Below are 26,805 nucleotides of genomic sequence, written 5' to 3' on the forward strand. Positions count from 1 at the left end.
CAAGCCTTCCAGTTCAGCTCAGCTCAAGTTTGAAGGACTAATACAGTTCCTCATCCTTAAGTTCCACTCTGGTGAGTTAATGTAATATCCTGAAAAGGTGACTCTTAATTCTGTCCTGTCTTTCACTACTTTCATTGTCCCCATCATTGCATTCAGCTGGTGAGTTCCTCTCTTATCCTCTGCGTTCCTTAATTTGCTTCATAAGAGGGAGGTGGCATTGTTATCCTAACCCTGTGCTTCCTCCATGACCCTGTTAGACATTAGCTGGTCTTTATTTAAAGCAAACCAATCAATCAAGGGTTGAGTGTGAAAGTTCTCTGTCATTAAACAGTAGAGTATGATTAAGATGACCCATGGCTTTTTCTGCCAGTAGGATTTATACAGTGTAAATAGAGTGTATACACATGGGCTCTTACAGCAGCTAAATTGCCTCAGGACCTTTTTTGGGCTTGCAAGTTTATCTCCAAAACAGCAATGATATAAGAGATAGTGTTTTTCGAGATTAAATACCTAAAGGCATGCAGGATTTTCTCAAATTTTTTTCTCGTATAATCCTTAGTAATCATACTTTGTCATGCCTCAATTATTCAAAGGAAACTAAATCTGGTTAAATCTGGCAAATGACTTTTTGGTGGATCTTTTCTCAACTCAGACTACCGCTGTGCAGTTTTTAAGGACACAGTTCAGAGTCTGCAGCTTTGGTTGTCATCCCTATCACCAATAACACTGTTGCCATCAAGTTTATTGTTGAAATTGGAAAGGGATGACATTGCTAAAGGGCAAGAAACCCGGGCAAATGGCAGAACTAGCATTAAATCATGAAATGGTTTAGCAACTAGTGAGCTAAAAATCTGAATTCATCGCAAATTCTTACTGGTTGTTGAAATTTTGGCCACATATTTGCTGTAATTGATTTGAATGTCCCAGTCACTTTGAAATGAAATTAAGTTAAATGACCAGTGTGTAAGGTTTAAACATATCTAATGCAACAGACTTAGCAGAAATGGAATATAATATTCGTATATGTTTTAATCAGTGTATAAACCCCTGAACATAAGAATAGTGGTGTTTTTATTAGAATGACCTAAGCAGGTCCTCTTCCATTGAACCCACCATGTTGCACTGCATAGTTTCTACAGTAGCCCAGAAAGAACAAACCAAACACTGGCTGTAGAGAGGGCTAGGAGTCTCATGGCCATCATATGTTCTCCTACACATAGGAGGGTGAGGGGAGAAGTATTCAGTTGGCTGCAATCTGCAAACTCACTGCTAGATGTCACTTAATCTCACACACTGGTACCAAAATAATTAAGTGATTAATTTATTTTAATAATGCCAATATTTATTGTTAATGAGCTGTTTAACTACATTTAGCAAACCAAGTTGGTTAGTTTGTAAGAGTCATTCATAAGGTTTCTGATCAAATCTTGAGGCAACACGGGCAAGCAGCAGAACATGATGTTAGCTTCACAGGTAGAGCCTTAGAGAACCAAACTAGAGAACGAATTTGGAAATAGAAATTATAGGCATAAAATAAATATATACAAAATGTTGGAACTTATATACATATAATTACTTATGTTTGACAAAAAATAATTTATCAAAAGGTATTATAAGCTTTATCCTGCAACAGGTGAAGCCAGAGGAAAATCTGAGGAAAGAACGGAGATGGCACACATAACGCTTCCATTACCCTCAGGCTATAGCTGGCATCCACCCACACATTGCATGTCACATCTGTCGTGTACAGTAGTCAAACACTGGCCCTGCAATCAGAGCTTGGCATGAACACTGACTTGCATGTAAAAATAGAGAGAGTGTATGTGAGCTTGAGGGCTTTGCCTTAACATTACGCAAAAGTGCAAACATGTAACACATCATGCTCACATGCCTGGTCACATGTTTATTCGCGCATGTATGCATGTATATTGTTGTGCTTTTGTCCTTTATCACTGAAAATAAAATGCCTCTTGAGTCTGGCAGACAGCACGGCTGACTTTCAAGAAATTCCACAAGCGAGTGCTTTCTGGAACTAAACGGGTGCGGCAAATCCTCTTAAAATCCTTTTAGACACCGTGGCAGCGGGGAGAAAAAGAAAAAGTTTCTCCCAGGCAAACGTGCAGGTTTGTTGGGTTGATGTCATGCTCTGGGGAAGGACACTCGCCAGTTTATTTCTTCAAGGATGGAAAAGAATGTTAATATGACACATATCCTACAAGACGTGCAGAAGCACAAATATGGTAGCGTGTGTCAACAGGTTCATGGAGGGAAAGGACACTTTGGACCTGTACAACTTAATTTTGGTGCTTTACACATGCTTTTGTGCAGTAGAGGAAATGTATAGTTTAACTTTTAGTTGACACTATACCAGTGACCTGGATTACTTGAGTATGAGGTTTCTCTCTATGCAAACAATAGTAAACAACAAAATAAATCAGTGTGACTATCTACTCAGGGCAGTTTTATTTGAGATGAAATTCTGCAGCTGAAATGAATTTTTAAATGGCTGTCAACAAGTGCCAGCCAATCCAGCCACTGTGTCTTTAGGCTCTCCAATTTCCTCAAGTTTCTCAAAAACTAGTTTCCTCGCTATGATTGCTATTTACATATTTGGGTAAATGAGCATGGGATTGGGCTCGGTGGTTTGTTTGTCGATTTGCTCTTTGCTTTTCTATCTCCTTTGGGCAACAGATTGAATTAATGTTTGTAGTCACTGTGATGCCACACATGAGGAAACAAGAGATTCTGCAAAATTACGAAACTCTCCCAATTACAGCTCTACATACACATAAGACTCTGAAAAAAACCCATTTGGGTTGTGATGCAGATTTCTCTTGTGTCACAGGCACAAGGACAATAATTAGCTTCATTTACATGCTTTTTCTATTTAAATAAAACAAAAAACAGATATTGTTTATCCAAGGCGCAGGCTTTGCAGAGCACACACACAAATACACCCACAAACACATGTCGCCAGTTTTGTGATATGTATTTTCATTGCATGCCCTATTTTTTGACATAAAGTAAATGCCAGCTTGCTCACACATAGCTTTATCAGTTTTGCCACCATTTTTCCTCCCATCCCCACTCTTTTAACTCCTATCTCATTTCCCCCTTAATTACTTGTTGGAAGATGTTTGGCTTTTCGCTGCACGCCTGCTGTTTTGGTCATTACAGGCCCCTGTCGGTAGTGGAGTGGCTGCCAAAGAAGCTTAGCTGAAGACAGGCGCTGGGATGTGTCTGTACTCACCTGGGGTAAATGAGGACAACTCTTCCTGCTGGCTTTGAGACCTGTCCTCCCCTCAGGGGCTGTCCTGATGTTGAAGAGGGCCTGAAGAGCACACTGGGCCGCTTGTGTCTTTGCCAGCTTCTTGCTGCGACCGCAGCCCTCGAATATCCGCCCGTCCACCCGCACTGCCATCACAAAGCTACGCAGCCGCCGACCCTCAGCTTGCTCGGAAAGACAGGCATAGCGCAGGCCTGGCCGGAGCTCATTGAGCATCGCCACGGGGCTCTTGGGGGACTCGGGCTCTGGAACAATCCCACCCAGCCTTTGCTGAGCCTGCACCATGAGGTCCAAGGTATGGCGAAGCAACCGTCCATGTCTCAGTAGCTCACTCGATAGTAGCTCGCTCTCTGCTGCTGAGTTGCAGAGTGACAGGCCATCAGAGCATGGCGAAGATTCAAATTCCTTGAAGAGCGTGTCAGGGAAGTCAGCCTGGTCCGATGTGAAGTCGGCCGAGGGGTTAGAGATGTTTCCCATGGCTAGGTGGGCCTGAGGAGCGTTGGGGAACTGAATGAAGGACTTGAGGGCCAGCTCTGCTGCCCTCATCTTAGCTTTCTTTTTTGTGGGGCCCGTGCCCTCGAAAGTCAGGCCATTGACCTCCACAGCGATGGAGAAGACAGGAGCGTGGACCGGGCCTGTCTGAGAAACCATGCGGTACTGCAGACCTGGCCGGAGCTCATTCAGCTGCACCAAAGCATTCTTTGGTGCTTCAGACCAGGACAGTTTCTTATAAATGAGACGGAGTTGGCACAAGTGCCCGTTATTGTCTTCCTCCAGTGGGCGTTTCCTCTTTAGACCAGAGCTCCCGCTTCTTGTAGAGTCGGAGCAGAAAAGTGATTGGCACTCTGCAGATCCTATGGAGCGGTCCTCTAAGTTACCAAAATTGCGGTTTTCCTTCACCTCTGCACTGCTGGTACCTGGAATGAAAAACAACGTCATTCAAAGTGATAAAACCTCTTCTGAACACAAGAGTGGGATAAAAAACAGTTGTTGCTATGGCTGTAGTCTGGTTGATTGTGATTGGTTGGTTGATATGCTCTTGTCTGACCAAACTCTCATTGATCGGACAATCACTGGTGTTACAGCCGGACTCACCCTAGGTGCCAACTAGTCACTACTGTAGTTATCGTAATTAGCATTAGTTTGGAGGTTAACTTATTATCCAAATAAACTAAACTAAACTACCAATCGATTGGTTGAAGCATCGGTACGATTTCAGTCGACCAAGATTTTCTTTGGTTGACTACAGCCATAGTTATAACTGTGTGAAACTCACTTCATCCTGGTTGAACAAAATGAATCAAGGAAAATCTCTCCAGGCAGATTCAGGCACTTGATACACAATGAAATGGTAATGAACAAATCTACAATCATCTCCCTGAGCCAAGCCCACTTCATACCACAGGGCTCGATCGTATTTAAGTGTTTTAAAATACAAATACAAATCCCCTAAAAATGGGGACATTATCTGCCAAATCATTCTGTAATCTGCCTCCAAATTGGTTCCAAATCCATGTCGTAAGTGGGAAACATCGGTCCCTGTGGCCAATGCAAAGCATCAATCCTATTTGTAATGGGGGTGGGGGGATTGCACAAGTAGCAGACACTGCGAGAAAGGATGAGAGAAATGTCTGTAGCCCGCTTTATTTCACACTTCTATCCTCCGTGAGAGCTGAGTCTGAACAGCTGTGATACGCTCTTCAAACCTAGTTACGGGGAAGTGGTGGCATATTGCATTTCTGATGGGAAATGAACAAAAATAGGGTGCTCAGATCTTGCCACAAGAATGTTAATGGTGAGTCGGGAGGCTGGGATCAAGTGCTGACATTCACTGCTGGGCTGATTGGAGTCCTAGATGATGGCATATACAGGCACACATGCACCTATCTAATGACTTATTTATAATGAACATTCAATTTTAATATTTAATAACCCACTTTTATGAGATAATACAGATTTGTCACGATTATCAGACAAGCTGACACCCGTGAGTAATCAAATACCCCATTTACCCAATACCCCAAATAATTAAATGGGTGACGGAGAGATCATTTCCATATTAGGCTGGCCACTGAGGGAGTTAGTGCAGCATGCTGAAAGAGAGAAAGAAAAGAGGCAGCAGCTTACTCAAACTGTCCTCGTCCTCTGTGCTGCTGGTCCCAGGGCTTATGTACTTGAAGGGAGCGATCAATGCTGACAGCATACTGACTTTCTCTGGAGGAGAGACAAGAGACATGCAGAGTCAACAAGAGGGCAGCGCTGGAGATGTTTTGATAGTTTTATCGATTAAAACCCTGGATCAGCATCACCAACGTGGGGACAGAGACCAAGCATAAGTGAGCAGGAGTATGCAAACAAATCTGTTTCTCTGTCTCTGTCGACACAACACATACACGCCCACACCAGGAAGCAAACACAAACCTTTACACACACACATGCACACAACATCTTTGGTGATAAACTTCCTCTCTTATCAGAGTTAACTGGCAGACAGTGGCGGCTCTCTCCTGTTTCTCCCCGGGGCCTGTTGCTGTCCAGGTGTGCGTGTTGTTTACAGTATGAAGCCCTATTAGGGCTATCGCTTGGTCTGGTGCTCTCCATGCAGCGCTGAGCAGAATTGACAGCCCAGTCTGGCTCTTTAATTACACCCCCTGTCTGTTCCTAACATCAGCTAATGATCAATAAAAGTGAAAGGTAAGGGAGAGGCAGCAAGAGAGGGAGAGGAAGTGAGGGTAGACAGAAGTAGTGGGGTGTTAATAAAGTAGGAAAAAGCAGGAAGGAAGAAATTGAGGTAGGATAACTTCATGTTAGAAAGGTTAGAGGGTGAGCCTGAGGTCAAGACAGCCTCAGAGCTCCCTGCCTCTCTCCTCCAGGGTCCTGAAGCAGCACTCAGGCCTGCAGCAGCGGCAATTTCATAGAGCTAAATGCTGCATAAACAGGGTGCCACATTACAGTGCAATAAACATGTTTTGATAAGAGCGCAAGGTTGTGAATGAGCTCGGCCCCCAGTGCTCTCTCTCTACTCACAGCTCAACAGCACTAGAGGGGCTCAATGAGTCACTCTGACACACATGGATACACTCTAAACACTGAGGCTGGAGCTGAGTTAGTCCTCGTGGGCCAACATCACAATACGAGCATTTGCATTCTGACCTAATTACGGACTGAAGCCCAACACAAGCAGCAATTTGGCCCTAAATGACTCCCTCGGCCAACAGGGTCATTATCCAGACCATTTTCAAATCAGTCTATATTGTTTTTAAGGCCCCCGAAGCCCCGTTTACAGTAAAAAACAAGGCTGTCTGATGTGTTTACCAAAGTGTCAAAATTAGGGGTGTTAAAAGGGTCTGTTGGCTGGTACAGCATATCTTAGCTCATTCTTGCATTTGTACACATAATGTATCCAGATCCTTTGTAGCGTGAAAGACAAATGTTCACATCAAGCATGAAATTGCGGAGCACAGCGAGGCCAGCAATTAACACGCAAGAGCCTAAGCTTTCACACTGGGGCCCTGAAAAGCCTGTAATGTATATTTGATAATCCTGTTTTGCCGAGGGTCTACACCACCCACTCAACAGCTTCTGCCAAGTCAAAGGGCCCAGTGGGCAATGAGATACCAGGATCAGCGTTAACAGATGCATACGGTGTGTGCAATATGTCACAAGCTTTCAAAACCAGAGGCCGCTACGGCGTAAGCAAATTTAGTCTCCTTAGAGAGAAAGCTGCTGTTAACACTCTACATCTACAGGTTTAGAAGCGAGCGGGTTGATATTTAATTGATTTCCTTTGCGGATGTCTCATGTGAATGTAGATCTAAGAAAACAACATGAGTCGTACTCATCTAAGTAAGATCCATTTTATCTTTCACTTACAACACAAAGGGGAGCAGACTTATGGTTTATATATATAGCTGCCAAATGGTTCATCATTTTGACTATGATGTAGAGTATAATTGGCTGTAATGCTACCAATTGGACTTTGAACCTGCAGGTAAGCTAAACTGCATAAACAGTGCTGATGTACAGTAATGTATTCTCTGCAAAGACCAACAGGAAGTAACCAGACTAGCAGTTCTGTAAGTTGGCACTTAGACACAGCTGGGCTTTCAGCTAAAAGTTAATGTCACAATATAATGCTAACACAGTAACAGTTACATATAGAGTGCAGTTGAGGGTGTGAACGTCATTCGTTTTGCAGATGTTTGATCAGAAACCAAAGTATTGGACATATTCTGGAGGCACTAGATGAAATGTTAAGCGAGTTATTACAATTCAACCTAAGGGGGTCATGAATGTCTATATCAAATTCCATGGCAATCCATCCAATAGTTGTTTAGACATTTTACTTAAAAACCACTAATGTCAACCTCATGGTGGTGCCAATGGAAAAGTCAGACGATCATCAAGGTCAGAGGGAGTCATCCTCTGGGTGGGAACGATGAATGTTTGAATAAAATCCACTGGCAACCCATCCATTATCTAAGAATATTGAGATATTTCAGTCTGGACTATTGTGGTGGATAGATGGACGGATAGACTGTCATTACCATCCCTAAAAAGTATGGTAAAATATAAACGTGAATCACATCTATGCACTATCCTCAGTGCTTGCTGATTGTGCACACAACACCGGGCTGCATGAAAGCCTTAATAGACCCTTTTATTCTGCAGTCAAAGGATTTTTAAGTTAGTTCACAGCCAGAATAGAGCTTTTATGTGTAGAGCTCTTCAGGTCTGTTTAATTTCAAAGCAACCCTCAAAAACAATTCTTCTCCCTTTCAATGGACCACAGTTCATTTCAAATGTCTCAGGAAGTAGCTATTGAGCAGAAAATATCATCATGTTTTCAATAACTCTGACTCTGAATCAACTGCGCAGTGGCAAGCAGAGCAGTTTAGAGGTCATCCTCCAAATGCCACCTCTGATCGCTTTTTGATAGGTTTACGAAGCGCAGGCCCACGCACACGTCGGTCTGATTTATGAATCAGCAGCAGTGTATTTATGAATGAGCTGTGTATAACATCAGGGGCCGTTTCTGTTAGCGCTTTACAATATGTACGGTGATTGATTTTCGCTGAGAGGTACAGCATATTTTCAACCTTGTAAATTAAAATACACAGCAGAGAGCTTGCACAGTGATGCTGAACACAATACTAGTGGTGTGTTCTATTACAAAAAAAAGCTGTTCAAGGCAATTTTGCACATCATTATACCTAAATGACAGCAATAACATTTGGTCATTTTAGGTGTCACACTATAAATCTCATATAGCCGTAATGGGCTGGCCTGGAGGTCAAGAGAAAATGAGCTCTGTGCAAATATTAACTAACAATCAAACAAGTAGTCCACCTGAAACGACATTTTTTGCAATTTAAGTAAATGTGAGTAATCTGCTATATTTGTCTAACTGCACTACTCTGAATTGTAGAATAAATATTCAAATCCTTTACTTAAGTATCAGAACACTTTAAAATATATAATAAAAACATAAGTTCAAAACCTAAGTAGTACTTATCATGAGTTCTGTTTTTAGGCAGTGCACTAAATTTCATTGTGTGTTTTTAAACAATGACACAAGGAAGTGATCTTGAATCTAGAATTTCACTAGTAGAAAAATGTACTGAAGGTATAAAGATGTACTCGTACTAGAAAATTACCACTGTGACTTGATTGAACTGCTTTATGTACAATTAGGTAGTTCAGTCTGCTGGTTTCTACTATAGGGGTTGGGCCCCTCCATATGGACAAAGGGTTGATTAACGAGATGAAAAACAAAGCTCTGCTATTCAAATCTGTAGGTTCAAAGATGTAGGTTTTGTTTTTTTGTGAAATATTGGTTCATTTATGTCCTTAACCCTCAAACTGTTATGTAAATGAAACCATCTGAGAAGTTCAGAGGGGAAATCTATCTTACAACTCATCTGAAATGGGTCACGGGAAAAGTAGACAATGTTAATGGGTCACAGGGCAAAACGATTTGAAGCAACTGATTTAATTTTAACACTGCAGTGTATTTTATAAGCATTTCTTGTAGTTGTTGAATAAATGCAGTGAGGTCAAAGAACACAGAAACACTCAAGTAAGGTATTAGTGCATCAAATTGTGCAGTACACTTGGGTAAATGTATTTAATGTTACTCTTATTATAGGATTGCCTGTTTAGAAACACAGGAAGCTGTTAACAGAGCTACTGTAATACTGCTGAGGAAGTCCATATGGCCACCAGGCTGTTACACCACCTGAAAACTCTTCTACATAGACAGCATGTGGCGTGTTATCAGTAAATGCATATTTCTTAGAACTAAATATCTCCTTTGTGTGTGTTTGTGTGTGATGAGGAACAGGTTAAGCAGCAATATCCTCCCACTGACCTTACATGACATCAGAATTTAATTCGGGGAAATGAAGTGAATCTACAGTGAGGATGAAACAGTTTTTTTAAAGCCTCACTTCAAAGCAGAGAGGATAAATCCTTCCTGGTGCAAAGTTCATTTAATGTGCCACGCTGATGTGAACGTTGTTACCTCACATGCCCTTCACGGTATCTGCCGTCCGTCCCTTCTAATTCACCAGTGGGGCCTAGTGAATGAGACAATGCATGCCAATATACAATATAGTCTCAGCTCACTACGTCCATCCCCTGACTGCACCGCCGCGACACAGACAGAGGAGACGACGCTCATTTGTTTCCAGCGCCCAAAGGAGGGGAGGCAGAAGAGAGCCAGGTTAGATAGGGAGAGCCTTGGCAGATGGCCATATACTCCTGATAGTGACAACACTAGTGATGGTGTCCATTCACAATGAGCTGGGGAGGAGACACCCTCTCTCTCTTTCTCGTCTTGCACTTCCTGTATCAGTTCTGAGGAGAGGGTAATGAGCCCAATCAGATTTCCCCATGGCTCAGCATAACGAATGGGTCAGATGAGCGACAGGAGACACTATTGAAACAGGCGCTGGGGGAAATCATTGACTCTCTCTCTCTCTCTCTGTCTCTCGATTTACCACACGCCTTTCTCTCTCTCTCTCTTCTTCTCAATGTCTTCCTGCAAGCCTCAGATTGAAAGCCACTGAGCCACTAAATGAGAGGCTGCATTGTTTCTCCACAGCACTTAAAACCTGATTTCTGTCACATCTCTAATTTGATCTCTAAGGGTAATAGCTACATAAAAAAGGCATGGTGTTAAGAGTCGTCTCCATTTTTTGTGCGCATATGTATCATCACATAGAAACGTAGAAAGCCCATGTGTTAAACCTCTACTTGAAGTTGATTAAACCACTTAATACAAAGGACTTAGAAGGAGCCATCCAGCTGCATTAATCAACAAGACTTTATTGGGACAGTGTCAGGCCACTAACTAGTACAAGACTGTAACTGCATTGTAAAGGTAGAATGACTAAAGTTGAGTGTACGAAAGTCACCAAAGCTCTGTTGTAGGTTACGCTGTAGCTCCTAAATCATGTAACTACACGTCGCAGCTAGAATGGCAATAGAGATACCACAGGGGAGACCACAAGAACCCATGCCCATTGAGTTTCCTCCAACAGAGATTGTTGAGAAAGTTAAAGAAAGGCTCAATAACACCTTATGATTGCACAGTTTTTTTGGCTGCTGCTGATTAGCTTAGTGAGAGGCATAGTAGGATGGGTCTTGCCATGAAAAACGGTGGGTTCCATAATAATACCTCAGTAACACACGTAGAAAAGCCATTTCCAAAGCAAACCTTCTGCTTTCCCGTGATCACTGCTCTGTATAAATGAACAAACGTAAAAGGCGTGATTGAACAACAGTTTATGTTCAGCAGGTATTACGTTTACCATGATCACCTGGTGATCAGAGTAACATCTGCCACCATTTGCAAACTAGCACTTTTAGTTTTAGCTTTTAATTAGCACGATTAACACAAAGGACAGTTTAGGCTGATGGGGATGTCATTAGTTTAGCAGTTATTGGGTCGTAAATCAAATTGTTGAACACATTAAAATTTAGACCTGATGGTGCTAGATGAAAGGTCAGGATATTATGACTATCATCACTAACATGGCTAAAAAATGAACCAGCTTTTAAATTTGATCTCCTACATCAGTAAGCACATATCCTAGACCTTAAGTCAGCAACAAAACTAAACCACAAATAAAACATCCTTTCAGCACACTACTAGCACGACTAAGGGACCCACCTCAGAGGATTTTGTTAACGTTTAAACGTAGCTATAATGTGATTAAAAGTGTTAATCATCTACTTAGTCGGTGTGTATAGTTGTCAGCTCTTCTGATGTTGAGCTCGATACATATTGACTGCTCTGTAAAAACAAACTGTCAGCCTGGGAAACCTATTCACATCGACCACACAGTAATAACTACTAACAGGATATGGGATTTTTTTTCTTCCAGGCTCTTATATTTCCCACCTGTCAACACCAACATGAGTGTTTCTGTGCTGGAAGGATGTGTTTTAATTGCTGCTAGTGTCTATTGGAGAATAGTGCTACACACAAACCAAGCTCAAATAAGCTATATACCTCTAAACATAGTACATGACATTTTGAGTACAAAAATGATGGTATACATAAGGAAACTAAAAAGATATATATATATATATATAAAATAAGGTTAGATGAAAACCAATAATCAGAATTAGCCTTTAATGAATTTCTACATTGCTTTGGATAGGCAGAGGGGGAAATGTACAGACTGATGGATATTTAGCACCTGATTAGCAGTAGTGAGGACAAAGTAGCCAGGCCATCTGCTTTACATTTGCTCTCTTGGCCATGAGTACAAAGGACAGAGAGCCTTCAATGTAGACACCCAGCCTGCCAGTTGTATAAGTGGTAGCACAACTACCAAAATACTGTGATTATCTTCAGTGACTGCAGTCAGTCAATGTCAATATGTGATCGAAGTGAAAGTCCTCTCAAAAGTAATGTGTGGTTTTTGTAATGCCTTTTTAAGCAGATGTTCTGCTCTTACACAATACATATAGTATACTATATATTACACACTATATAGGACTATAAATATACACCATTCCTATCATATACATGCTGTGACATTCATGTCAATTGCTTTGAGCCACATTTTTCACTTACTGTTTATTTTTTGTAATTTCTTGTTCTCATCTCGGGACTTACGTTGGCAGGCAGGTATTGCTTTTCATTTAATCAAATAAAAAGCTGCATGTGTGAAACCTTTAGAGACTGTGAATGATTAAACTTTAAGACTTTTTTTCCCAATCGTACACTTTTCTGAATTGACTTGTTTGGAAATAATATCTTTTTAATTTTCTAAATTAATAATTACAACAGACAATGAGATACAAAAATCATCATTAAGGCAGGAATAAACCTATTTTTACACAAAAATGTATAATAGTCACCTTAATTAGTACACCTGTATATTATACATCTACACACATTAACATACACTATATCAAAATACGTTTGGCAACTTTAAAGCAATAGTTTTGGGAAATGCATTTCTTGCCAACAGTTAAAAAAGACGTTAGCTTAGCTTGACAAAAAGACAGGGATACTGTAACAGCTAGCATGGCTCCTAGTAAACCTTTATATTACACATTTTCACACATTAATGTACACCGTATCACAATATGTTTTGCAAACTTAAAAGGCAATAGTTTGTTGTATAAATTGTTGTATAAATATTACTAATTTTCTTGCTAATAGTTTAATGAGATGTTAGCTTAGCTTGGCAAAAAGACAGGAATGACAGCGAATGTTAGCTTGGCCTCAAAAGTTACCTGTTAAACAAGATATAGTGGAATGCACAACTTTTCAACTTTAAAATACATCAAGAACAGATTACAGTATTACATCTTGAACAATCATGCTTATAGTCACAGAAAAACTGGATTAAGGATGTCTTGTATTTTTAAAAATTAGAACAAATCTGATTAACTCTCTCTGGTGCTGGTAATACATTTGGAAAGATCTGGAACCCATTTTTGTGGTATGTAAATAGTATTGACTAGAATACTGTCCATCAGCCATTTGGTACATTCTGTGCCATTTTATCTTATTTATTTTAATTTTAATTTAATTTTGTTTTATTTTTCTGCCTGATAGCATTGTCAGTGGGTATGTGCAGGGTGGGAATGGGGGGGAAGAGTACTTATTCATGTATAAATAATTATTTTGGTGAAATGTCATAACTGAAGCTGTACGAAAAAACTAATAAAAAGATGGTGGAAAAAAGACATTTTCATGGCTTTGGACAGTGATGACTGATGGATAATCAACAGGATGGAGGATGAGACATCTCCTAGCTTACTGAAGTAGGACATGCTATTTTATTTGCTGCTTACAGTCGCTGTGCGATGCTGGTTTTTTAATTTTTTTTTAAAGCTGTCAGCTGATTAGTCACTGTGTCCCCTCCAATAGGGTGCAGGCATGCCGCTTGTCACAGCCTGACAACAGCAGTGAATGAATGTTTAAATAGTGTCAGTGGCATGACTGTGACTGTTAAGCCAGATGTGTGAATTTCATCAGATCAGCTGTGAAAACAATGTCAGATGATTGGCTATAAATAGTTCTCACATTTCTTGATCATCATAGGAAATCTGTTGTCCAGCGTGAAAATTAAGTTTTGGCTATTTTGTTTCATGATTCATGATTTCAGACTACATTCTTGATACATGATAATGTCATGTCTAGTGCAAGTGCGCTGAGAGCTGGGTTACACGTATCAATTATCAAATGTATAGAATCCTTAGTGCACCTCTTGGGATGCCAACTTTTCCTTGGCTATTTCTTTATTTATTGCACTGTTTTACGAAACCCTGTAAGTACTGTAAGTACACTTGTTGTTATGGTGTCAACTTCTACTAAGCCCATGTGTTAAAAATAGCCTGACATTGCTTTATGCAACTCATAAGTACCTAACACTACCTCAACATGTACACATGTACACTCGTATATACTGTGTTGAAAGACATTCAAATTGTACAGTGCCATTTGTTTGATTTGATTGTGTTTATATTGCTACAATAGGTCAAAAATATAAATCCTTTTCATCTTTTTATTTCTACTTCACATGTTCTTATAGTTTGCCGTGTATTGCTTGCTGTATTATTACTATTTATTACTGCAAATACTACAGCAGCTCCCTGCAGGCCTACTCTGTATAATACAATGAAAGATAAGATTTAGCAGAGCCTTTTTGAATTCATAGGCAGAGCTGGAAGCGAAGGCGACTTTCCACTGAGTGAAACTGAGGTGCCACTGAATACGACAATGTATTCCAAGGTGGGATATCAGGAGAAGAACTCCAGTGGACGGTGAATTGCTTAATCATATTGTGGCGCAGGGGAAAGTCTGATGCCACTTTCTCTCAGTTTTTTTTCTTTGCTTTTCCATTTTGACAGATGGACACAGAGTACACTCTTATGCTCCTGAGAGGCGACTTGCCACGGTTGAGTGTCATTGAGGAACCTGCTCAGAGTGTGTGACGGCAGTGGATTGTCAGAGGCCCACCAGACGGTGCGATGGTACAGCAGGGTTTATGATCACACCAAGGCTCTGCCTCGTCGACCATACCGTCGCCTAACACCGCTCACATCTCCTCAAGCACTCACCTCTAAGAGCCGCACTTGCTCTTCAGTGCAGGGATAAGATTTAAAAATACTGTCACGATAAAAGCTTTTTAATGTCCTTCCTCATGCCTGTACTGTACAAAAGTACGGTTTTTGAAGAAGCAACACATAAGATTTCTTCACTGCATGCTTTTTTTATTTGCATCCCGCACTTTGGATAGAAACTATGTTGACTGGACAACATTGTGTTAAACTGCAAAAGCTTTTAGTGCTAAAATATCACCAGCTGAACAATGGTACTTTAGAGAGCTGAAAAAAGCCTTCATGAAAAGAGTGAAAGCAAAGAAACATGCGAGCGACATCCTAAAAGTGACCTTAACCCCAGCTGAGATGTCACTGTGGCCTGGAGGTAGAATAGGAATAGAAATAAGCTAAATGAATCCCATGCACTGGTGCCAATCTTCTCCGAATACGTTTCAGCAATTAAGAGCAAACAGGCATGACTTTTTCCCCCTCCAAAGTTCTACACAGATCACGATCGCTACCTGATAAGTGGCGGATTTAATGCGCACTCGCTTCCCTTCTTAACAGAATATTAATGCAGGCTGTCATCCATGAGAATGACTCATTTACAAGCATGCAGAGAAGGCTGAGGACTCAAACCTGGATGAGGTTTGTCGCCTCGCTCGTTTGATAACAAGCACTCAAGTGTATTTACAAGGCAGAGCGAGCAAGATAAGTCTGCGGTGTAATGACACTAAGCAGGTCAGGAATGTCTCTGCCTCTCAGAGTGTTGTCTCCTACTGTTATCCTGCTTTCCGTCAGTGAACTGTACTTCATCGTGCGCGCCGACGTCGTGTTGCTCGTTGCGTATCTCGGCAGCGAGTGCACAACCAGGCTGACACGGCGCTCAGATGGTGATGGTGACCCTGCGTGTGGTCTCCAATCTCAGAGTGTGTGAGAGTCAATATGTAGGTGCGAGGTTAGATACAAATTGGCCTGTTCCTTCCACAGCCCCGCAGTCACCAGCTCAAGCCTGGACGTTGGTTAGCACTGGGAAGCGACAAGGAGGAAAGTAAAGGTGTGAGGAAGAAAGATAGCTGATAGGAGTGTGATTTTTTTCGCCCAACAGTCTGACTTAATATGAAACACAATTTGTGTGTTTGGAGGGCTGAAAGAAATTTGTATTTCCCCATTTTTCAGATTCACTTTCTCCATCCGCCTCACCTATTCCCATTTTTATATCCTGTTTACCTATCTCTCCCCCCGTCCCGTCATTATTTTACCTACATCCTGTCCTTTTCTGCTAAATGGCCTCCCTCTCCTCCCATCAAATAAACCTACAAGCTTCTGTGTGATCTTCCCCCTGCAGTGTTTTACGCCTCACATTATGACACATATAATCAGGCTGGCTGTTTGCACTACTTTGTTCAGCACAAATTGCTGCACCGATGGTCTTGGCAAAGCACAGATGGGATGTGGATAGTTTTTCATCGGCTGTTCCATACCACAGAGCCCAACACATCTGGTATGCAGCGAGAAGCATCTTTGCACTAATTTGTTTGTCACTATATATTGAAGGGACTATCTGTCATCCTGCCATGCTTTGGTTGCGGCATGATGTTTGAAGAACATGGCTAGTCATAAGTTTCAGGCGGCCCGGCTGGCTGGCCGCTTGGGACTCGCTCGCACGAGCCATCTGACTGTTAGAGAGAAGAGCAGAAGGGAGGGAAGAAATGGGATGTAAAAGAGGGAGGGAGCATACAAAAGGAGTGCAGAGAGACTGTGATTTTCACTTTAAAGCAACTCCTTAACCCTCAATATCCAGGGAGAGGTGAACAGATAACCCACTTTCACTCTCCAGTCTCCCCACAAGCACTTGTGAATTAAAAAAATACAAATATTTAAAAGGGCTTCATTAGAAGTGTGAAGTGTGTATGTGACCACAGGCGGCCTAACCTGAGTGATAATTTCAAGTGGCACAACATTTCACACGCTGACACGGATGATTGTGGGAATATCAGAGTCCTCACTTCAGATTTCTCTGCCTGTTTTTTTTTTCTCCGAGCCTCAGTCTTCCATACAATACCAGAGTGAAAAAAAAGAAAAGAAAGAAAAGGTGATGAATGCAATCTGACAGCTCATAATATCCCCTTTCCCCCCCTATGCTCTACATTTAGTACGATTCTAAGTCAATTAAAAAACAGTTTGATGTTGATACATCCAGACTTGGAAATTAAGCCCCAGTCTGGTAGTTTGTTAGTTTGCGTCACTGGTCTTCACGTCCGTATTTATGCCAGCAGGCCGTATAGCTCTTTGAAAGGAGAATTGCTAACCGAGCTTTGCATAAAACACACTGAGATGCACACGTTCACTGATGTATTTTTATCCAAAATACAATACAAACAGAATGAAAGGGGCACTGGAAAAGTAGCGGGTTTGAGTGAAATGTAAATGGCTCGGTGCTCGCACAGAAATCTATTTTTCAGGGAGGGAGAAAAAAAGACTTATCTGTCGACAAGCACTTTCCTTGGCTACTTAAGAATGACATTAATGTTGCAGGGGAAGATGTTGCTGTGGTAATACTGGCTGCAAAGGGACTCAAAAGATTCCACAGCACTTAATATCTTAGAAATATCAGTTTTACATTTACTTCAATTGAAAAGGTAAGAGCTTCTGCGTGCTGCTTAGCCATTGTGTTAGTCCAATCTAGTTATAAGTAACTTAAAAATATTTTCAAATTTGCCTAAATGTAATGTACAGTAGAGAAAGCTGAAAACTACATGAGTAGGTAAAGCGGGGAAATGTGATTTCCTGTAATTCAATAGGCTGGTTTTGTGAAGACTGAAATGGAGGGTTTTTATGAATTGGCACAATCATGCCAAGTATGGTCTCTGACCAGAGAGGAAGCTCACCAGAGTGAAAAATTCACATTCACAGTGTTCCATGATCAAAATTCAAACAATGGAAAAAAACTGATCATTGCTCAGACTAACAGAGTTATTGTTCTTCTAGAGGCCCAACAGAGAAACCTGGAGCCTCGTCATACTTACTTACACCACATGACTTGTGTGTTGCATTCAATATCACATCACTGTTCAGCTGGTTGAATGCACAGCTGGTTTAAAACAATCATAACTTCTACATGGAGCAAATGTATAGTCAAGCACAAATGTACAGAAGAGAGAGAAAGAGAAGATACACTTAGCTCTCAAACTGTCACCAATTGCTGAGAGGTGTACTGAATAATGGAGCGGGAGAATGTGGGCATGCAGACACGGTAAAAGGTTTTTGCTGTATTTTTCTTTTCTTTTTCACTTGGTGTTACTAAAATGCAAGTGTGTGTTGTGTCATCGTGAAATAGTAGCTGTAGTCCTGTCCCTGTATCTTCACCTTGTTTTTAAAGCTTTAATTCAGTCTGACAGATCAGCAATGATGTCCCATTGACCTGAAAAAGGACATTGTTCCATCTCAGTAGAAGGTCTCGGGTTCACTTTTGAGTGTGACAACATGAAATACCAAAACGTGTGAGAATTCAAGATACGTGAAGGCTACTTGTTCACTTACTAAGCAGCAGCTGATATCAAGATTCAAATATTTTTCATGCAGTTACAACTAGAGCCCAAGGTGAAATGAAATTGCTTCCTTTGTTCAACTAACCAGTTATAACAAAGAGAAGTATGAAAACCTCACTTTTTACAAACTTGAATCGGGAAATGATTGGTGTTTTTTGCTTGAAAAATGACTAATATGGGGGTCCACTGGTACCCTCTGAGTTCAAGACACTGTCCATGCTACAAACTCCTGAGATTCTCCACAACTCTTTCCCCCTTGTCTCCTGTCATCACTACACTGTCTCTATCAAATAAATATGTTAAATAAAAGCAAATATTTACATTGAACAAGTGACAGCCATGCTAACAAAACTGTTAGGTACGAATCTGCACTGCCTTGAGCAAATTAGTAACACCATGTCAGAATGCGTAACATTAAATTTACATTTTTAGCAGGTAATGATGCTAAATATTTCAGTTCAGTCAGAAAGAACATGCACCAGTTTTCGTCTTCTGTGGAACATACATGTTTATACCAGTTTTATGTTAGTGGTGGACCACCAGACCAACACGCTGTTTGGCAGACCAAATACCCTACATAGAGTCATGCTGCTAGCGTAGCTAAAAACCACATAAATCAGTATCATGAACAAATGGAGCGAAGGGTAAACACACCAAAAAGAAAGAGTTTATCACGCTTTCAGGCTGACATACAGCATGAGGACTGAAATTGACTGTTATAGTAGATACCATAGATAAGATTCTTCAGCAGCAATCACACCACATTTGAACTAAAGAGAAAAAACTAATGAGACCAAACGTCACATGAAAGTTAAACTGACTGATTATTCTAAGGGGGCATCATAGCGGAGGCAAATCTTATCCAAACGCTCAAAATCGCTTTCATTCACACAAGCCTCCCTTCCTCCTAACACCTCCTGTGAGCCTCCAATCCAGAAGCCAGCACTATACCTTCCCACCGCGGCAGTGGCTGAATGAATGATGAGTAATCGTGTAGGAGAGTGAGGTCATTATCGAGATGTGGAAGTTTGAATCAGCACACCGGAGGCTTCATTTGTGCTGCATTCACGACTCCTTTTGACTTTGAAGTGTGCGGCACACCTGACTTGTAGTGGGGAGACTGGTGTTTCTGCTCATTTCCGCTTTGTCTTTTTGAAGCTAAAGCAGGCTGATCTATTTTGAGACGGGCCTCTGCAATACTTCCCAAAAAGCTGGATGGAAGCAATTTGGGAAGCTGAAGTATAATGTAATGTTTGTGTGTGTGTAGAGTTCTCTTTACCGCAAACTTTCTTATTGCTGGCATGTCAAAGAAAAAGGGAGAGAAATGTGGGTTTTTTTTGTGTCCATATGCTCTGCGAGTGTGTGTTGGTGAGATGAAAGAAGTAACTTTCAATATTTCACTAAGCCAAAAGAAGATGATATATATGATGCCCCCCCCCCCCCCACACACACACACACATATATATATAGGCTTTATACAAATATAAAATCACATTAAACAAGTATATGAAGGTCTGGTGTTCCTGCATAATAACCACATTGGAGCATAGCATAGCATAGCATTATGCATGCACAAAATCTAATCTAATCTAAAAGTCAGACCACAGTTGCTGGTCAGTTAATTTCATTTCATTTCATTTTATGTTAGCAGGAAAAAGCAGCAAAGCAGTGTAACCATCACCAGCTGTGGGCCTGACTCAGTTTAGAAACTGTTTTCCAGCAGGTTTCCAGTGGTCCCTGAATGCTGACAACATTAATGCTGACAATCACAGCAACAATACAAGTTTGAGCAGTTCAGCTTGCACTAGCAGTGACATTCAATGCTTTCCTATACTAGCCTGCTGTATTAAAAACTGCACTAATCAAAATGTTAATATACACAATGGATTAAATGACTACATGTTTAGGAAAAGTGACAAACCCAGCGACCATTAGCATCTTTCAGTTCGTTAGTTTAGTTTTACAACCTGCAGCCGTATCGTTTAGTCAGTCTCAACACTCTCATTAGCGTTATGTTGTTTCTAGCAGCAGCAGCAGCAGGCGGCCATCAGCTCAAAAAAGCTGTGATAACACTACATACACTAGCTGACGTTGATATTTCTGTCAGGAGCTGGTGGAGACAAAAACAGAGCTGAAATTGAAATGAATGTTTCTTTGTGTTTGCTGAATGTTTCAATACTTTTGCCAAATTAATTTTGCAAGGTGATAATATATCAATGTTGTGTTTACACGTTGCTATGAACATAATGTTATGTTCTTACTATATTTAGTTGCGTACTTATTATACTAATATTATTTATTGTCCTTTATTCTTTGTATCAATGCTCTTTCTATTTTGGCTGTCGACTTGCTGCTGCAATACTGTAAATGTCCCCACTGTTGGACTAATAAAGGAATATCTTATCTTAAAAAATCCTGGTTTAACAATGATATATTTAATAGATAATATCTCCAATAATGATAGTAGTGGTACCTCAACATCCACATATTTTGTAGTGCTTGTTAACATTCATTGTTTTTCCAAAGTAGCATGCTATATAACTTAAACTACAACTGTGTTTCTGAGAGTAAACTACACCATGAAGTGTGTTTTTAATGTAATTAGGGTAAGGTCAGGTTCTGACAAGTCTAAATCTGGAAATCAGTCAGTCTTTTACTTTATATGTTCTTCAATTGACCTCCACCCACACTTATGTTAACATCTTCATGTTGTTTCCTTCTCCAGCTGTTAGTCATTATTACCACAGAGGCAAATCTCCAGTGGACCTCAGTGACACCAGGCAAGGTTGCTAGGAGATGTATGATGCAACTCCAAAGCCTCTAAAAATATCATAATATTATTATTTTCACCAGAGGTGTTTTTATGTACGTGAAGACGTCAAACTCACTCTGCACCGCTGTGGGTGTGTGTGTGTGTGTGTGTGTCCGTCCTGCTGTGTCTTCCCTTATATATCAAGTCTGAATCATTCTATGGTTTCATTTTCTTTCATCTCATGTGGATGGCTGCTATTTCTAGGGTGATACCACACATATGGTTTAGTTAGGTGTATTTGCACAGAGGTTATGATAAAATATTACACAGTTAAAAAAAAGAAGCCATATTAATTGTGCAGAAGAGGAAAGAAGAAGCCCAGAAGGCATATACAAAGTCCTCCCCTTCATTTCAACAAGTCATTAAAAACATACTGAATCATAAAAACAATACAACATCAAATATTTAGTCATTTCAAGGTTGTGCTTGTTTGTGAGCTACAAGGAGGAGAGTGTCGGGATACCCTCCCTTGAGTAACCAGGAGAAAACAGGAGGAGGGAAAACTTCCCAGCGTATAAGAAAATCTCAGAAGGAATGTATAAGTCTATGCCACAGAGTAAATAATGGGATCAGATATGTTATCTACTGTCTGTGTAGGCAAAGCATTTTACTTCTGGTGCATGAGCCAAAACAGACAAGTCCATGATATGGAACACCAGTTTAGTATTGCTCGAGTAGACTCTGATGGGTGGAAACAAATAGAGTTTGGCGCTGCTATCCAACATAGCTGTGTATGATACAGTGTGTCCTAAATGCTCTCTGACAGTACTACAAGCCTTTGTCTGTTTAGATCCGTATAGTGTTTGGAATTGGAGGGAGGAGAGGGCTCCGTCGTAGCTTGGACTGTAAGTGTTTCGAGGTCTTTTGCTTTGCTTAATGCACATGATCCTGCTTTTCTAACTTGCTTTAGCACTTGTGTTTCATTAGCATGTCTTGCTAACTATAGTACAATTTGCACTAATAACTGAGACTTACTTCTTTGTGAACTGCATATGAGCCATGCAAGGACAAACAGAAGTTTTGACAGGCCCAGCAACAGTATCTACAGCGTAATGAGGCTTTGTGAATGGTCAATCCCCAGAATTTATTTGTGGCCAACACTGTAGCCTTGATATTTGCTTTCCTGTAGGTTGTATTCATTTATCTATTCTTTCTATCACTGTTCACAGTAATGCCTCAGTTTTTCTGTTTATTCCTCCCAAAAAATGCTGTTGAAACTGGGAAATGTAAATTATCATCTCAGAGAGTGTGTGTACCAATAACAGTACATGTAGAAGACACATAGCAGGGGTTTTAATTAGCTCCATGAACCTGCTGTAATATGAATCACTGCTGTGTTAAATTAATTTTGGAAAAGGTTATAGCCTTGATAAATACACTTTTATTAATGGAAAACGAAGTCAATATCAACTGACCAGTGTCCATGTGGTCGCTGCCTTTGCTCCGTGTTATTGCCTCTTCCTGTCTATCTGTGCCTTTGCCTCCCTGTGTCTGCCTCCACCCTGCGTGCCTGCGTCTGTAAGCCTCTCTACCTGGCTGCCTGTCGCCCTGCCTGTCAGACTGACTATCTACCTATCAATCTGTGAGTATGTCCGCCTGCGTGTGGTGATAAGGAGCCGTGGGTGTCTGTAGCCCTGACACCAGCTGATTTATGCCGGCCTCTTTCCCTTTAGGGGGCCGATTTGTGAGAAAATCCCCAACAACTCATGCTGACTTTGTGTGCGCGAGTGTGTATCTGTTTGTCAAGCTGTTTGCATGTGCGTGTGTGTGCTGTGCCAGGATCGTCTGTCAAAACAAAGATGACAGGGAGCTGTAACTCTTTTATTGCCATATTTCAGTTCCTGTGCATCACTCAGACCTGATTTAATATTTGAATTCCCTTTTTTTTAAAAACATGAAACCATTAATTTACAGAAGCATGTCTGAGTCTCTTCCAACTACCAGATAGGTGAAATCAATACGTGTTAAAAGATGAAATGAATAAAAGCACAATGTGTTGTGAACTCAACTTAAAAGTTGATGACTTCCACTACTACAAGAAGGTCGTTATTTGATTGAAGTTAAAAATGTATGTGTTTTTGTGTTATTCGATCAATCTAGATGATTCTGGCCAAGTTGTGTGCAATTGTGACTAATCCAGAAAACCTTCACTGTTAACCTCCAACATTGTGCTCACAAGAAAACCTAAACATACATGCATGTCAACATTCCCATTTCGTTTGTAACCTGGATGTCAAAACAAAGCTAATGGCAAACTCTTAAACAGTAACTTAACATTAATCCACTTTTTTAAGTTAGTAAAGTCACTTTATTTCACAGTCAATTGATCCAGGCCCTGTTTAATTTCCTTTTTCTGGAGAAAATCCAGTAATTCTGTCTTCTAGAGACCCTGAAATCTATGATGTTCCCTGGTTCAATCCACCCCCAAACTACAAAGCAATGTCATATTTACCCATGAGAATAGCTGTAGATATAGTTTGCCTGGGGCATATTTACCGCTTCTCAACCACTCATTCTCATCCCCTAGTCTGTCAATCTCCGGTGCCTGTGCTGCATCTGCTGATGCCTGGCTAAGATAAACTAGCAGTTCAGATGGCTCTGAACCACCACTTTGGCCGTCAGTGTGGGTGAAGATTCGGGGTGACTAAGGTAAAATGCATGCTGTTAATAGCTGATGTAGATGTTAAGCTATGTGTGTGGCTGCAGTCCTATGAATTCTGGATGACCACTGGATGTAATCTAGACATTAAAGCAGCTGAAGACAGATAGTGTGAGCTGTTAAAGGGAGTGGGAGTGTCAGTGGTCATAGGGTAATGTTTGTGTTTGACTACATTCAATTTTTCATTTCTCAAGGGGCATGTTTAAGCTAATTCAGGGTGTTAAGTTGCTCTTTGAGTAATTTAACTTGTCCTAACCTGTGTCAGTTCACCATAACCCCACATCAACCCTGAATTGTACTAAAAGGCCCCTTACCTAAAGACCTTTAAGGGAGGACAAACATCATCATTTGTATGTGCTGTTTTATAGATGAGCATTCAACTGTGGTACAGACAACAAAGTGCCACTAACTGTCAGTATGGTTAATATAATGGAAAGACCCTACACTGACCAGCTATCCATAGCCAGGTGCATCACTCAGGACAGACTACATCCCCAAGGGACACACCAACAACTATTGGTCCTGCTCTTTCTCTCTGCTCCATACTGTCTTAAAATCATCCCACTAGTTGATCTGCTCCTGAATCCAATGATGGAGAGGTACCAGTGAGGAATGTGATGGAGAGCAGACTGTAGGCTGCTGTGCAATTGCTTGTTTTATATAGAAAAAGTGACAAATGTAGCATTGTAGAGTTCAGTCACGCTGCTAATCAGTGGAAAAAACAGCTCACTACTAGATACATTACATGATTCTGATACCTGCACAAACATGTTACTAGGAAATGTATTTAAACTAATAATCACATACTCCCTAACACTGTGCAAACAATCTTCAGTTCACACAGACAAATACATGACAAGGCTGCAAATGTCAGATATTCTGAGTAAGAAACACACTTCCTATCAGTGCTTATCTAAACATGTCCTGTCTTTTTAATCATGCAGTTTGCCATGTTGCAAGTACTTGAACAGTGCCAACATTTAGGTTCAGGGAATTAGTCCCAAAAGCATGAGGAGCACAGTGGCAACAAAAGCAGAACCAGTCACAATGGCTTTTAGTTATGAGTTGTTGGGTTCCAGTTCAAGATAGTAGTTTACTTTCTGAACGTGAACGTTTGACCGTGTTAGGATTTAAGGTAAATGTCCTCAAACTAGCTTGGCTGACCTGAGGTGAACTCTGCTCTGTACCCATCTGTCATTTATGGCAGGGTGACTGTCGTCTAAGTGGGTCTGCCCATATTTGCCAAAAGCTACTCTCAGAAATCCAGAGCAGCGAGGCTCCGGGATTGACTCGGATCAAGTGTGCTGACAGGGAAATGAAGGAGGGGACTCTAGCTAAGCAGTCGATGGACCCACTGGATGACATTTAGCGTCTACCTTCCCACTGCATTATTCACCACTCCATGATATTATCCCTACTATATCTGCTGTTTTCTTTGAAAAGTTTTGTTGTCATGTTTGTGGCGAGGGACTGCCTGGAATGACACAGAAGAGTCAGAATGAAACAACGTGGCTCTGTACTGTTTTGGCTTCAGTACAACTCTGTTAAAAGAATGTATATTCAACACACCCAGAGCCTGTTTGCTGAGATAATTAAATTCTCAAAGGATGCGAGGAGACGCAACACGTAAATTAATTTGAGCTGCAGCTACAGACAGGATTTATGCTGCTTTGGCGGGAGCGTTCACTTCCAGAACAAATAAATGGGATGTTTTTGAAATTAATTACTGTTCCAGTGCGTCATTAAAGAGTATCAGTTATCAGATGACTTTGAAATACACACTTGGCTCTTTTGATGTGTTAATGATGACAAAGTAAATCATCCTCTCTACCATGGAGGAGTTGGAGAGACAGACATAGAAAGAGGAAAAAAGCATCAATGTGTAAAAAACGAAGGAAAATGAAAAGACGTGCAGAGGCAGAGGAATGAATGGCGGGAAGCAACAGTCCATGCTTATAGAATAATGTCTATTTTATATCAAACCCATTAACATGAAGGTTATGGACTTCACGGTTCAGACACTAAAACATTTCTGTGCCTGTTTTTATTCCCCATTCACCATCCCTGAGAAGGTTTCAAGCGGGGGGTTCAGATCCTGCCTTCGGCTCGTTCAGTCTACTCTAAAAAATACAAGCTTCATTCCCTTCAAATGAAGCAACATGCCTCTGAATGTAGGCCAGAATTACAGCAGATATGACTGATTGTGTTTCAGTCTCTCCTCTGTGGTAATGTAGGGCTGGATTTAATAGCCTGGCTGTTAATCCATGTCAAGGAAGGCAGAAAAGGCCCATTTGACATGGGCTAACTTCCCTCTGTAATTAGAAAACCTCATTAAGTTCATTAAGTCATTCCTTGTGTTGGGGGATTTGTTTTACATGCGCCGCCAGCAGACTCAGGCCACCGCTACCAGAATGTAGGCTAACTGAGGCTGCATTCAATGGATACAGTACAAAGTGAAAAGCATTTGGGCTGACGAAAAAAAAGCACAAGGAAAAACTTGTTAGAGACTTTTAAATGTGAAAGGAAAACAGATTCTGATGGTTGCAGTGCACCACAATGCTACACTTTTTCTATCATGACCAACTATCTTCACTTACAAGGGTCCTTGGCTCCTGCTATCAGTCTAACAAGTCCAGAATGGGGGTAGTGGAATTATGGTAGCACGTTTCTGATGGGGAAGGATATCAGTGTGACACATTCCTGAAAGGCCCTTTGTCTTCTATTTATCGGAGGCCTTGAGCACACAGAGGTGGGGAATACCTCCTGCGGCCTCGGGTAGCGACACAGTAACAGATGACTAGATGCCACCGCCAAAGGACTTGTGTTTTTTTGTTGTTTTTTTTCTAGTTTTGGCTCCTGGACCCAATGATTCCAATTTGGGTGTCAGTGAGAGCAGCGATTCATCATTGGCTGGATTACTTAGTGG

The 26,805-nt window shown here is 41.0% G+C and overlaps 1 protein-coding gene across 1 annotated transcript in view; it reads right to left on the reverse strand.

The window, feature by feature from the left end:
• Nucleotides 1–26,805, reverse strand: part of adarb2 (adenosine deaminase RNA specific B2 (inactive)) — a 167,945-nt gene that overhangs the window by 51,941 nt on the left and 89,199 nt on the right. The window contains exons 2-3 of the mRNA XM_053342049.1: nucleotides 5,414–5,500; nucleotides 3,251–4,203 (exon numbers count right to left, since the gene is read on the reverse strand). Of these exons, the coding sequence (XP_053198024.1) occupies nucleotides 3,251–4,203; nucleotides 5,414–5,500 (1,040 nt within the window). The remainder of the gene's footprint in view (nucleotides 1–3,250; nucleotides 4,204–5,413; nucleotides 5,501–26,805) is intronic.

Source organism: Scomber japonicus, chromosome 21, assembly GCF_027409825.1.
Source record: "Scomber japonicus isolate fScoJap1 chromosome 21, fScoJap1.pri, whole genome shotgun sequence".
NCBI lineage: Eukaryota > Metazoa > Chordata > Actinopteri > Scombriformes > Scombridae > Scomber > Scomber japonicus.